Here is a 13005-nt window from a genome sequence, read left to right as displayed (position 1 = left end):
TTGCACTCAGTCCCATTCACTTCTTTGGCGCTGAGCTGCGCCTAGGCCATGTGGCAGATGAACGTTTCATCACTAGGCCTAGTAAAAGCAGAGCGAAAGCCGCAGCACTACTGCAAGCATCGCTGCCTTGTCAAACCGCTAAAGGGCAGGAGTCCCAGGTGTCGGACCCCCATTGATTAGATACTGATGACCTATCCCTAGGATAGATATTAAAATATCAGTATTAAAACTCCTTTAACACACTCAGAAGAGGGAAAGTTTAAAAAACTAAATTTGCCATGTTCATAAGTTCATTTTGTAATAGAAATTCACCTTTTACGTTTTCAGGACCATTTAGAATGCTTGTCGCCTTTAGTGGAAGAGTTTGTAATGTCGTTCTTTGAAAACCCGAATGAAAAATATACGCCAGCAGATCTTTTCAGGTAAAACATTTGTATCTGTACATGCTTGGAAGATATATAAAAGACTTGTCACAGATCACAGAAATCCTTTACGTTACACAGGTCCTGCTTGATACGCTGTAGTGCAGATTTGAGTAAGATATATTGCCTATGAGCATATGATCACTGCAAATTTATCTGATCCCAGCTCGTGTTCAGCATTACCCAGATAGTATAACAAAACCTTATCCCCAAACAAGATGGAAAACATAGATAGCATGACATTGTTCCCTCATATCTGCTGGTATGTGTGATTACAACAATTCTTCCATGAAAGAAGAAAGATGACTATATTGTATGAAGCCAAGGTGTCTGCGTTCCGATGGGAAGGAGAAACGGAATAGATGGCCAAATGCAGACACCTTCATACCATATAGTCATCTTTCTTCTTTCATGACCACCACTACTTTAGTTCTCACCACTCTGCTTCTGGCCATCTATACCATGTCAATTGCCCCACCATGCGTCCATTTTTCTCCTTCACTCAGACCTCTAATCATTCATTCCATCATTTCTACATAATAGACCTAATGGCCCTCTTATCCCTGTTTCTATCCCCCCATCTGGCCTCTGACTTTAATACTGTATCTGTGGCCGATGAGGATGGTGGTAATTTAATTCAATACACTGGGCCTCTGAAGAGACTCGGGGTATTGAAGCTGCAATTCTTATTTTGGCCAGCAGATGGCAGACCAACATAAGAAATTCTGCCATCATCGTGGATCTTTATGAAACATGATGGTACAGAATAAAAAAAGTCTTGTAGCCTCAAACACAAGCTACAAAACCATTAAAAATGTAAAAAAAATATTTAAAAAAATGTAAATTGACCCCCCCCTTTCTGTAGAATAAAAAAATAAATTCATAAATAACAAAAAATATAAACATCATGGGTACCACCGTGTCAGAAAACGCCTGTACTATTAAAATAAAAAAATATTTTTCCAATATGGCGTAACAGAAAAAAAGTCAAAATGGCCAATTCGCCATTTATTTAAATGCCTAAAAAAAATAATAATAAAATGTGATCAAAAAGTCACCCACACTTCAGAATGGTATCAATAAAAACTACAGATTGTCCCGCAAGAAATGAGCCCCCACACAGCTCAGTAGGTATAACTATAAAACAGTTATGGCGGTCAGAATATGGTGATGGAAAAAAATAATGTTTTGGATTTAATTGATTTCTACACTATGTAGACACCAAAAAAACCTTGTACATATGTGGTAACGTAGTAATGGCACTGACCCAGAGAATGAAGGGCACAGGTCAGTTTTGCCACAAAGGGAATGTTGTAGGGACAAAAATAAAAGTAAAACATCAGAGGAATTTTTTTTTTTTTTTTTGGCCAATCCCACCCCATTTGGATTTACACTACATTGTATGCCATATTAAATGGTGGCATTAGAAAGTGCAACTTGTGCCGCAAAAAATAAGCCCTCATGGATATATGAACGGAAAAATAGTTATGGCTCAAGGAAGATGGGGAAGAAAATGCTAAAATCTCTGGTATCAAAGGGGTTAACACTGGATAGTACTGATACTTTTTATCTGAATCTTGAAAAAATACATGCCCCATGATTACCCTGCACTCCTTAGGGCTATCTTGGCGCCAATTCCTATTTATATTGTCGAGATACTTGTCTTATCTGAGAGAGGGTGATGTCGGGAAACGCCTCATTTGTGGTCTGTTATTTTAATATATTTAATTGCTGAAGTATCCTGTTACAGGGAAGCACTGGATGCTTTTTTCTCCTGTATTGTCTTCTATAATGACAAGGGGCAAGAACCCAGAGACAGCTGTCCATAAAGGGCCTTTGCTTCAGTTTGCAGGACTGGATTATCTGAGGTGATTTTTCTTTCTGGAGGAGAGCTAATTTACATAATTACAGAGGGAAGAACGGTGATTATGATTTAAATGTTCCTGAAGATACTGTGAAGTTATAACATATACGTTGCTTTTATTTTTAGATACCTCTTGAATTTCTCAGTGCCACTAGATTTCATAGCACCAGCATTAAAAAATGATGGACTTCCCAACATTTCAGATATGCAAAGACCATACCTCTGGCTTGTTTTCTGGTGAGCACAATAGCAGCTGTAGTACACTGGAAAGCAGTGTCCTGGATGTGTGCATTATTATTCATAATCCGCTTTGTTCAAAAACATTGTCGCCAATTTCAGATTTTTCTGTTATTTTTTAAACTTTTCTAGCATTTGTTACTTTAAAGACTATGGACACCTTTATTGCATTTTACGGGCTAAAATATTTTTTCCCAATGGGTCTTTATTAAAAATATTGAGCCATTTAAGATACAAGGATTAAAAATCAGTCTGTTTGCACACTTTGTCACTTTTTTGTTTTCTTTGGATCCCTGATGTGTAACTCTTACATCTGATCTCCTGACCTCATAAACATAAGCCATATTCTTATCAGTTTAAAGAGTAACTCAACTTTGAATAAAATTTTATGAAAATGTTCACAATGCCATAGTATTTTTATCACAATTTTGCCACCCTAAAGCGCGCCATATGCATGGCCCCACCTCCGTGGGCGGTGTACTGCACTCTCGCTGGATTTGCTGCCGGCATGGGCATGCCTCCTCTCCTCAGGCGACATACATACACTCTCACTGACTGTGTTTGTTCTCTCGCCCATGTATGTTACTGGCCATGTGCATGACCCCCATCCATGGCAGGGTGCTCGCACTCTCCCGGGATGCGATGCTGGCCATGTGCATGACCCCCCTTTCTGTGCGGCATATTGCACTGTCGCCGAATACGTTGCTGGCCATGAGCATGGCCCTCTAATATGGGTGCACTCCCATTGGAAACGGTGCTGGCCTTGTGCATGACCACCCCTCATTCCATGGGCGGAATTTTGCACGCTCACAAGATTCACGGCTGTCCTTGTATATGCTGTGCTGGACGTTCCCCTTTCATTGGTGGAGTAGTGGCATTCTCACGAAATTCGGTGTTGGGTGGATTATTGCACAATCATTTCATGCTAAGATAACCCTGTGCATGCCCCCCTTACACTAGGTGGACCTCCTGCGTTCCTGTTGGATACCGTGCGGCCATGTGCATGGCCCCCTTCTGGGCGAAATGGTTATGTCCTACTTCTCTGAAGTAGGTACTGGTCTTGGTCATTCCCCCCCTTTTTGGGCCGGGCCTTTGCACTCTTGCCGTCTGCAGTGTTTGCCAGGTACCTTCCCCCCCTTTCTGGGTGGACTGCTTGTGTTCTATCGCATGCCTGTACTAGTCTTGTGCATAACTCCCTTTCAGGTTGCACTTTGCACTTCCGTAGATACTGTGGGACGCTGTGGCTGGCCCTCTTCGCTGAGTGACTATTTTTTACAGTGAGCGGTCGTTCTTGTGCGCTCTGTGCATTGGTTGGGCCGTGTATGCCTTCTCCTCCCGTTGGTGGCTTGGCCGCCTCACTGCCTATGGGGCTGCTAGTACGTATGCCTGCCTTCCTCCTGCGACATACTTTTTCTCTGGGGGTGAGGATGCTTGTTGCAAGCCTTGCACTCTTCTCTGAAGAGATTATTCTGTCCACCTGTATGAGCCTAAGGTGTTGTCCAACAAACAAATGAATGCCCAATGTATTCAAAGATATATACCTTGTATGTAAGTAGGCGGGCTCTGCTGGCTCGCGTCTACACCGAGCTGGGTGGTACTCATTCTCTGGTTTGCATTGTATATTGTGGTCCTGTTGTGACGGCACCCACCATGTTCTTGTTCGTGGTTCCTAGATGCGTACCCATTCGTCCTCCCGCGACATTGCTTCGCTGCGCAAGCGGTCACAGGGTCGAGAGTGCTGTCTGCAGTGCCGCTCGACTTCTATGTTGGCTCTGGCGGGACTACGGTTCCCTCGCCTGCTACCATTTCCTTCTCTCGGATGCAGTGTGGTATGAGTCCTTCCTATTGGCGCCCTCTGCGCTTCAGTCTGATCTGCTACCGGGTTCGGACCGCTCTTTTCGGGTAGGTCACCCAACTTCTCTGGGGTGCTCGATTTATCCAGGTCCCGTGGACCTCCACTTTGGGTTCTTCAGGGTTTTCGCCTTTTGCGAGGCGGTGAGCAGGGCGTCTCAGAGTAGTGGGGATTCTGCTTTTGAGCTGTCCTATGGCTTCCCTGTTGCCCACTCTTCTTTTCAGTTGGAGGGTGTTATGCCGGCCTCTCTCGACTGCCCTTCCTCGCCGGCTCTGTTTTGGCTCCCTCTTGGGGTTTGTCACTCCGATGTGGCTTCTGCCCCGGCCAGGCCTCAGAGGCTGTTCCGTCATTGCCCCCTCCCCCCCCCCCCCCCCCCTCGGGGCAGAGCATGGTTCTTCACTTGGATGGTTCCGGTGTTACTTGTGGTCTCGTACTATCTCCCTCGTTCTCACTGGCGGTACTAGCTGTTTGCCTATTTACCGGGTCTACCGCGTTCTGTCCTCCCACTGGGTGCAGATTGCGTTTCCATTTTGGGCAATGGTCCTGCTGTGGACTTACCTTCTCGGTAACTTGGGAGGACTACCCTTCGGTCAAGATTGTCCTTGGATCTCCCACACCGGGACTGTAGAACTCCTTCCTGTGGTGCTCCCCCCACTCCGGGTGGATACGGCAAGATGTTGCCCGGGGGCCGACAGGACCGATTTTGCCGACCATTCTGCCGTGTTACTGGTCTGCGCCTGATCACATTGGGTTCTCTCCCGCTTGCCATGCGATTCCTGCGAGCATGCTAGTGTTCGCTCCCAACCGTGCTTCGTCCAGGATCGGTTGTCGGACTTAGGGTTCTTGCCTGGGGTTTTGGGGGAAGCGGGGCTTTCCCCCACTCTGCTTTCTCTCCCCTTGGTTCTGTCGTTCTCTAGTCCGGCCTGGGACTCTGTTACTTGAAGTGTCAAGTGTCGGCGCTGTCCTTCCCCCTTCCAGCGTTTCCGGGCCCTCCTGGGCCTGTCATGACCTTCTTCCACGGAATGGCTCCTTGGTTCCTCTGTACCGTTTCCTGGTACCGCCCTGGGAACTACATAATGAGCTCTCGGCGCTCCAATCTTTCCCTTGGAGCCGTTACAGAGTTTCTCTCTACTCCTTCTGTCCTGTACAGTTGTTTCTGTTGCCATCATGTCTGGCGGGTGCCTGATTGGTGGCCCTTCGTGTTCCGTGCCTTCTGTCCTTTCTTCAGGACAGGGCTGTTCTCCATCCCTTCCTTCCTTCTGAAGGTGGTATCTGCCTTCTTCTTGACGAGTCTTTCGTCCTCCCCTTCTTGTCCCCGGGAACGGACGCTTCACCGATTGGAGGTTGTTTGGGCCTTGCGGTTTTACTTGGAGATCTCCGACTCTTGTCGACGTTCGGTCTCTTGTGTTTCCAGGGGGTCCGCGCAACGTTTGACGGCCCCCTGGGTGGCTTTCCTCCGCTTCATCAGAGTGGCTATTACTGAGGTTACCGCACAGAGGGCAGGGATCTGCCTTTGGTGTCACCGTTTATTCCACCAGAGTGGTAGGTGCCTCCTGGTCCGGAGGCATTTGGTCTTCGGTCATGCATTTGTGCAAGGCGGCCACCGGTCGTCTTTGCACGTCTGTCCATGTTCTACAGGGTGCATACTTGGGCTTTGGCGGATGCCGCTGGTTCCCTCTTGCCTTCGGGTGCTAAGCCTTGAAGCTGTGGTTTCCCCACCCCCCCCCCCCCTCCTTTCTTGGACTGCTCTCGAACGTCCTAAGGTCTCCTGTGTCCCCCAAGGAATATGGGCGAGAAAACGAGATTTTTGTATAACTTACCAGTAAAATCTTTCTCGCTCTTCCTTGGGGGACACAGCACCCACCCTTTCATTGTTTTTTCTACACTGTTTCTGGACTTGGTTTACCCCGTTGGTAGTTGGCTTGTTGGTTCCTCTTTTTGGACATTGCCTTTCTCACTACTTGGACACGCAACTGGCAGTCTCTCTCTCTCTCTCTCTCTCTCTCTCTCTCTCTCTCTCTCTCTCTCTCTCTCTCTCTCTCTCTCTCTCTCTCTCTCTCTCTCTCTCTCTCTCTCTCTCTCTCTCTCTCTCTCTCTCTCTCTCTCGTATAGCTGTGGAGGAGGGGCTTAACAGTTTTCACTTAGTGTCACGCCTCCTAGGGAGTTGAGCTATATCAAGGTCTCCTGTGTCCCCCAAGGAAGAGCGAGAAAGAGATTTCACTGGTAAGTTATACAAAAATCTTGTTTTGTATGGCATTAGGAACACCTCGATAAAATATTATTCAAAAGTTTAGACATTACGCTATAATAAGTGAGTTCAGGAGGTCAGAGATGCACATGAGCCGTCAGATGACGGGATTCAAAGAAAACACAAAGTGACAGCTTGCAAACATACTTTTTTTTTTTTTTATAACCCTTGTATCTCATTTAACAAAGACCCATTGAAAAAATATTTTAGCCCAAAATCGGTAAAATGCAATCATAAAATGTGGTGCCGTGTAAAATGGCGAATCTATGGATTTGCATTACATGACGTTACATCCTTTCTTTATACATTGTCTTGCAGCTTGTGGCAATCTCTTCATGCCACCAGAGAGGAGGCGGCAGATGCATATGAAGCGGCATTAGGGGTTGTGATGCAGCAGGATATGCTTCAGAAGCTGTGGATGGAGTAAGTGTCTGTAGTGTTTGTATGAGCTAGAGGTCACATTTACTAGTGTCTTAATAATCACTGGCTCTTCTTTTTTCAGTTATCTTGTCTTTACTAACAGCAAAATAATGGAATGCAGGAATAAAGTTCAAGATAGTAAGCATTTTGCAGATTTAGTTAACAGATGCCTAATGACTGTTTCCACGAGGCAGCCCACTCCATTTAGCACAGCTGAATACTGGACCAACTACGACTTCCACAATTCGGTAAGGTGTCAGCGATAACTACACTTGGTTGTAAATGCAGTGCAAATGTTTTAAAGGGGTATTCCTGGACTTTACTTTTACTATGTTTCGTTATCCCCCCTCCAATGCTGATAGTTTCAGCCATAATATTTTCCTTCATTAAACGTTCCACCCCTGAGCCCGAGATGTGGCTTATGCCATGGTACCTTGCAGCTGCTTCCACTATGTGCCCCGACCACGTGCTGTTCACTGTACATGTGATCCAGGTTGGCTACCTACATCCAACCCACAGTCAGCTTGTCATCACTGACCACGCGTTCATTACCTTCCTCCTGGGCTTGTTTATTACATGAGGACTCTGCACAAGCGCTGTAGAGACCAGTGACTCTTCAGGTAGCCTCCAGCGCTGCAGACTGAGTTGGTGTAGTGAGTGAAAAAGAAGTGAGCGGGAGGTGTTCCAGCAGGTAGAAGGGCCTGCATGGGAGAAATTAGGTCCAAGGTACTGTCATATGAGTCATATTAACCTGTCATATAAGAGACCACTGTGGGGTTATTGTTTTATTTTCATGGGCCCAGAAATGTTTAAGCATAGCCCTTGGAGAAAGGATTGTGCTTGAATATGTGTAGGCGAACTTCTGGGTAAAAGGGAGGGCTGGTAGTAAGATTACATTCCCATTACATTTCCAGGTCATTTTCTTCTATTTGAGTTGTGCACCACGGACGCAGCATTCTAAGATACTGGAACGTTTCTCTTCCATGATGCCTACGAATCTTGGACTTGCACTCAGGTAAGTGGTTTATGTTGTCCAGCTGGCGGATCTAAGGCTTGATTTAGATTGAATAGATTTATATATTTTCTATGATGCTTAAATAGGATAGGGTTATTATTAGGAAAATAAATATTTTTTACAAAGCAATTGTGTAATGGTAAACTTCCCCTTGGCCATGTCCATCGTTTAAAGTCTGGGTTAACACACTATTTAAGGGGAAATCCAGTCGGCGTGATCATATTCCATAGATACAGATTAAAAATCACATTGAAGTCTGTGATCTTGGACCATCATTGGTATCTCAAAGAACAGGCCTCTAAAGAGAGGGTAAAGCAGTCGTCTGCCCATTATAAAATACCCAACAGCAAGCGCTACATCACTCAATATAATAAACCGTAACATACACTCCATTTAAATTCTGTGGTGATATTTTGTACATTATTACAGAGTTGTCGTCAGTACCAAATGTATATTGGGCATTATATTTCACATCTGCCATAGTCAGCACTTATTGGACATTATTAGACTGTTTAGGAACACACTACATTGACAAAGATATTTTCAATTAGAGCACGCCCCCAACTAGTAACACCCAGCTGTACCCTTACTGCAAACTGTCAGTACTTCATAACTTCTAGCAGAAGTAAGAAGATGCTCCAGAATTGTTCCTATAAGGGGGATGCAATTAGTTGCTACACATTTCAGGAGAGGTTAAAGCTCCTCCTTAAGCAACATATATTAAAGAATAACTAAATCTTTGTCAAATTTTAATAAGATGTCCCTTATGCACTAAGTTTTTCTAATATACTTAATTTTGTATTTTTCTAAGTCTTTTCCCTACCTAAAGTGCACCATTCCCTGTGCGCTTAAAAGGCAGATCTCTGTACGGACTGTGACGTTTATGAATAGGGCTGTATCGCAGGCAGTACGGGCAGGAGCGCATATTGCTGATCCTACCCATGCCTCCTGGAGGTTTACTAACTCCTGGCATACCACATAGGTACCCTGTACAGGGTACCCATGTGCTATGACAGGAGTTGGTAAACCTCCGTGGGACATGGGCAGGAGTAGCAATATGCGCTCCTGCCCGTACTGCCTGCGATACAGCCCTATTCATAAACGTCACAGTCCGTACAGAGATCTGCCTTTTAAGTGCACTTTAGGTAGGGAAAAGACTAAGAAAAATACAAAATTAAGTATATTAGAAAAACTTATTAGGGACATCTTATTAAAATTTGTTACAAATGTTTAGTTACTCTTTAAGCAGTGTCAATTGTTTTATTTTATTTCTCTTGCTTTTTCTTATTGTTTTAAAATGTGTAAAACTACTGCTATTTCTGGCACTCCACCCTCTTCTACTAATATCCAGTGTGTCTTACAATTTCTATTTACAGGATACTTAAACAAGAAATGGATGACAACAATGTGCAAATTGTGAAAATGCAATCCAAGATGTTAACGTATAACTTCCGAATGTGCCTGACCACCTGGAAAATGTAATGTACTAAATGTTTTTTTTATTATTGTCTTGTAATATGCAGGTAAAGCTGATTTCCATACTTAATTATCCCTCCATTAATAGTGCGAAGATTTGCTTCTGTCTAGGAACAATATACATTTTGTTATAGCATACCCTTTCTACATAGATATTATTTAAGTTCAGAGCGCCGAGTTTGTTTTGTAACCTTTAGGCCTCATTCACACAGTATTTTGGGCAGTGTTTTGTGTTCTTATTTGTAAGCCAAAGCCAGGAGCGAAGTAGACTAGCAGAAAAGTATAGTAGTCAGATTTTTACAAAAAAACGGACCAAAAAACGGTCCATGTGAAAGTGGTGTGGACCTTGGTGTTGCTTAGCAGATATATGTAATGAAGGACTATAACGAGGCATATTTTGTGTTGTACCTTTAGAGCCATTGCAGTGGAAACATTCCTGAAGGGACATAAGGAGGTGAGATTTTAAACTCGGATTCTGTTAGTTGAGCTACACTGGTCACAGTATTAAAGGGGTATTCCAGCTTTACAGTGTTGCTGGCCATGCGTCAGGACAGGCCATCAATATCAAATTGGTGAAGGTCCAACTTTCCAGCACCTCCGCTGTTCATCATGAGGTTAGGACATCAAAATTTTGTAGCCAGAATATCCATTTAAATAAGCTGAAGAAACCTCTCTATTCATCCATTTTAGATTACAAGTAAGCATCCATTTACATAAGCTTGGTAGCATTGTGGAGGGAGTTCTGTCTTTAATTGGTGGCCATAAAATTTAGTCCACACACTAAAGCATTAGCATCACACTGTCCCAAATAGAGCTCACAATCTACGTTCCCAATCGGTATGTCTTTTGAGTGTGGGAGGAAACCGGAGTGCCTGGAGGAAACCCAGGCAAATACAGGGAGAATATACAAACTCCATGTAGTTGTCCTTGGTAGGATTCGAACCGAGAACCCCAGCACTTTCAAAGTTGTGCCAGTTTGCAAGTGCTTTTGGCACCATAGCTGCCAAGTTTCTGCTGTTTCACATAGCAAATATGAGCATGGCATCTGAGATTGCAAAGCCCAGAAGCGCTGCGCTTCCAGGCCTGGAATGGCTCCTCCACGGAGTGATTGGGGGAGCCATTCATTGTCTGTGAAAGGCTGGAGCCTGCTGAGACTCCTTTGCCTTCCACAGGTATGTTGCAGGTGGCAGCACTGCAACATACTCAATCTCATATTTGTTAATGGATTTATTTCCATTGATAAACAGAAGTGACAATTTAGAGATTGAATGATGTTAGGCTCTTGGGGGCCTAAAGGAAAGTAGAAGAAAAGTTTGTTTTTTTGAAAAATACAAAAATTCTAATTACCCCCTTTCCCCAGAATAAAATAAATATAAATAACAATAAAAAAATGAATCACCACAGGCATTGTCATAAGGAATTCCATAAGACAAAACCCCAAAAACTGCCGAAATTGCATTTTTTTTTTTTCCCAATTCCACCCCATTTGGAATTTCTTTCTAGCTTCCTACTAAATTGTTGCAATACTAAATGGTGCCATTAAAAAGTACAACTTGTCCTGTAGAAACAAGCCCTCATAAGGCTATGTGAATGGAAAAATAAAAGTTATTGCTCCGGCAAGGCAGGGAGTAAAAAACAAGAGTGTAAAAATGAAAAATGGCAAGGTCCTGAAGGGGACAATAACCGTACGACCCCTTTCGGAATGCATGATCACAATAACAGTATGCCGCTTTGATTTCATAGGTATAAAGAGAAGTTTTTAGGGAGAGATGGGTGATAGAAGTTGTGTACTGAATGATCTGTATTTTAGTTTTCGCTGGGTCTTTTCCTTTCCCTTAAGTGTATCATATTTTACAGGTCCAGCACTTGTATCAAAGCGCCCTGCAGAAGCTACCTCTGTGTGCTGAGCTCTGGAAAGATGTAATGTTTTTTATTTTTTTCTAATAGGGTTTTATTTTATTTTGTGCTTGTCATGCGTGTTGGGGAGGGTGTACAAGCCACAGGCCTTACCACATGTGCTTCCCCATTTTTTTGCAGCAACTCTTGTTTGAAGCGTCAGGAGGAGGTAAAACTGATAACCTGAGAAAACTAGTTTCCAAGTGCCAAGAGGTTGGAGTCAGCCTAGATGAGCTCTTAAATTTAAACACAGAAAGCAAGAATCGCTGAACACTGGTTACAGTCAGGCCAAAGCCTTATTCTAAATTGCCAAAATGGTCAAGAATAGTTTGATTCAGATTAGGCTGTGAAAATCAGACCTACTCTGAGTCAACCATGCTTTCTGTATCTCTATACATATACTGACCACCTTAAACTGGAGACATGAATCCCAAACTCAGGCCTGCTACATGGCCCCAACAGATACTCTATACATCGTGTACGTAAGTATAGTCCATCTAAGTGACTGCTGTTTTATTGTTTCTGTCTGTTTTGTGTTTCTCTTTCCCTTTCCCCCCTCTTTTTTTTTTTTTTTTGCAATCCCCATTTGTCGTGATGTTTCTAACTTGCTTGACTCTCTCACTGATGCCTGTGAGACCCTGTGTCTGGGATTAGCTATGGGGGCTGCTGTTTACAATCTAAAAGCAATCAGTCTCTCATTCAAAATCTTCAACCAATTTGGTCATTTCTTGTTTTAAGAGGACCTTTCACCTGGATATCCTTAATCTAATTATTATCCTACCTTATAGTGCGGCCCCCACTGATGTCTTGGCACTTTTTTTTTTTATCTAAAGAACCCCCCTTTCCCATTCGTCCGCTGTGGTCCCTGTATCTTTTGGCGCCTCATATGCTAATGAGGCGACTCGGTTATACTAGATGTGGACTTGTGTTTCTCCTGGGCGCGGTTATCTTCTCCCTGGCTGCGATCACATCCAATCAGAGCGCCCTGCTCTTAGCCAGGGAGAAGGAGCTCAAGTTCTTGCGGGAGAAGGAGCTGCAATTCTCGCGGGAGAACTTGAGCTCCTTCTTCCTGGCTAAGAGCGGTGCGCTCTGATTGGATGTGATCGCAGCCAGGGAGAAGATAACCGCGCCCAGGAGAAATACAAGCCTATGCCTAGTAAAACCGAGTCGCCTCATTAGCATATGAAGCGCCAAAACATACAGGGACCACAGCGGACGAATGGGAAAGGGGGGTTCTTTAGATAAAAAAAAAAAATGCCAAGACATCAGTGGGGGCCGCACTATAAGGTAGGATAATAATTAGATTAAGGATATCCAGGTGAAAGGTCCTCTTTAATATAGCGGTGGGAGGTTTCAGGGAATTTGAGTTAATGCAAAAAGCAGCAGGTCTTCAGCAAGGCCGTCAGTCTGCTAAGTGCACTTGAGGGATTTTTTTTTTTTCTTTTCTATATTTCTTCATTTTGGACTTTAAAGCCGAGACTGTTAAACTTGAAGACAAAAAGATACTAAATGCAAAATGCCAGTGCATCAGAACTGAAGAGTGGTCAATTATGTGCAATTTTTCTTTGTGAAGAA

General features: G+C 43.8%; 1 protein-coding gene across 2 annotated transcripts in view; it reads left to right on the top strand.

The window, feature by feature from the left end:
* Positions 1–12283, top strand: part of ZFC3H1 (zinc finger C3H1-type containing) — a 74352-nt gene extending 62069 nt beyond the window's left edge. The window contains exons 27-35 of one of the 2 annotated variants that reach the window (XM_040409930.1): positions 328–422; positions 2413–2523; positions 6942–7046; positions 7126–7291; positions 7958–8058; positions 9435–9536; positions 9949–9988; positions 11392–11454; positions 11572–12283. In XM_040409930.1, coding sequence (XP_040265864.1) covers positions 328–422; positions 2413–2523; positions 6942–7046; positions 7126–7291; positions 7958–8058; positions 9435–9536; positions 9949–9988; positions 11392–11454; positions 11572–11700 — 912 coding nt within the window. In that variant the 3' untranslated portion in view covers positions 11701–12283. The remainder of the gene's footprint in view (positions 1–327; positions 423–2412; positions 2524–6941; positions 7047–7125; positions 7292–7957; positions 8059–9434; positions 9537–9948; positions 9989–11391; positions 11455–11571) is intronic. The other variant, XM_040409940.1, reaches the window with a different exon arrangement.
* Positions 12284–13005: the final 722 nt, after the last annotated feature.

Source organism: Bufo bufo, chromosome 1 (genome assembly GCF_905171765.1).
Source record: "Bufo bufo chromosome 1, aBufBuf1.1, whole genome shotgun sequence".
In the NCBI taxonomy this organism is placed as follows: domain Eukaryota; kingdom Metazoa; phylum Chordata; class Amphibia; order Anura; family Bufonidae; genus Bufo; species Bufo bufo.
The sequence above is the reverse complement of the archived record's forward strand: the minus strand, read 5'-3'. Positions and strand labels throughout refer to the sequence as shown.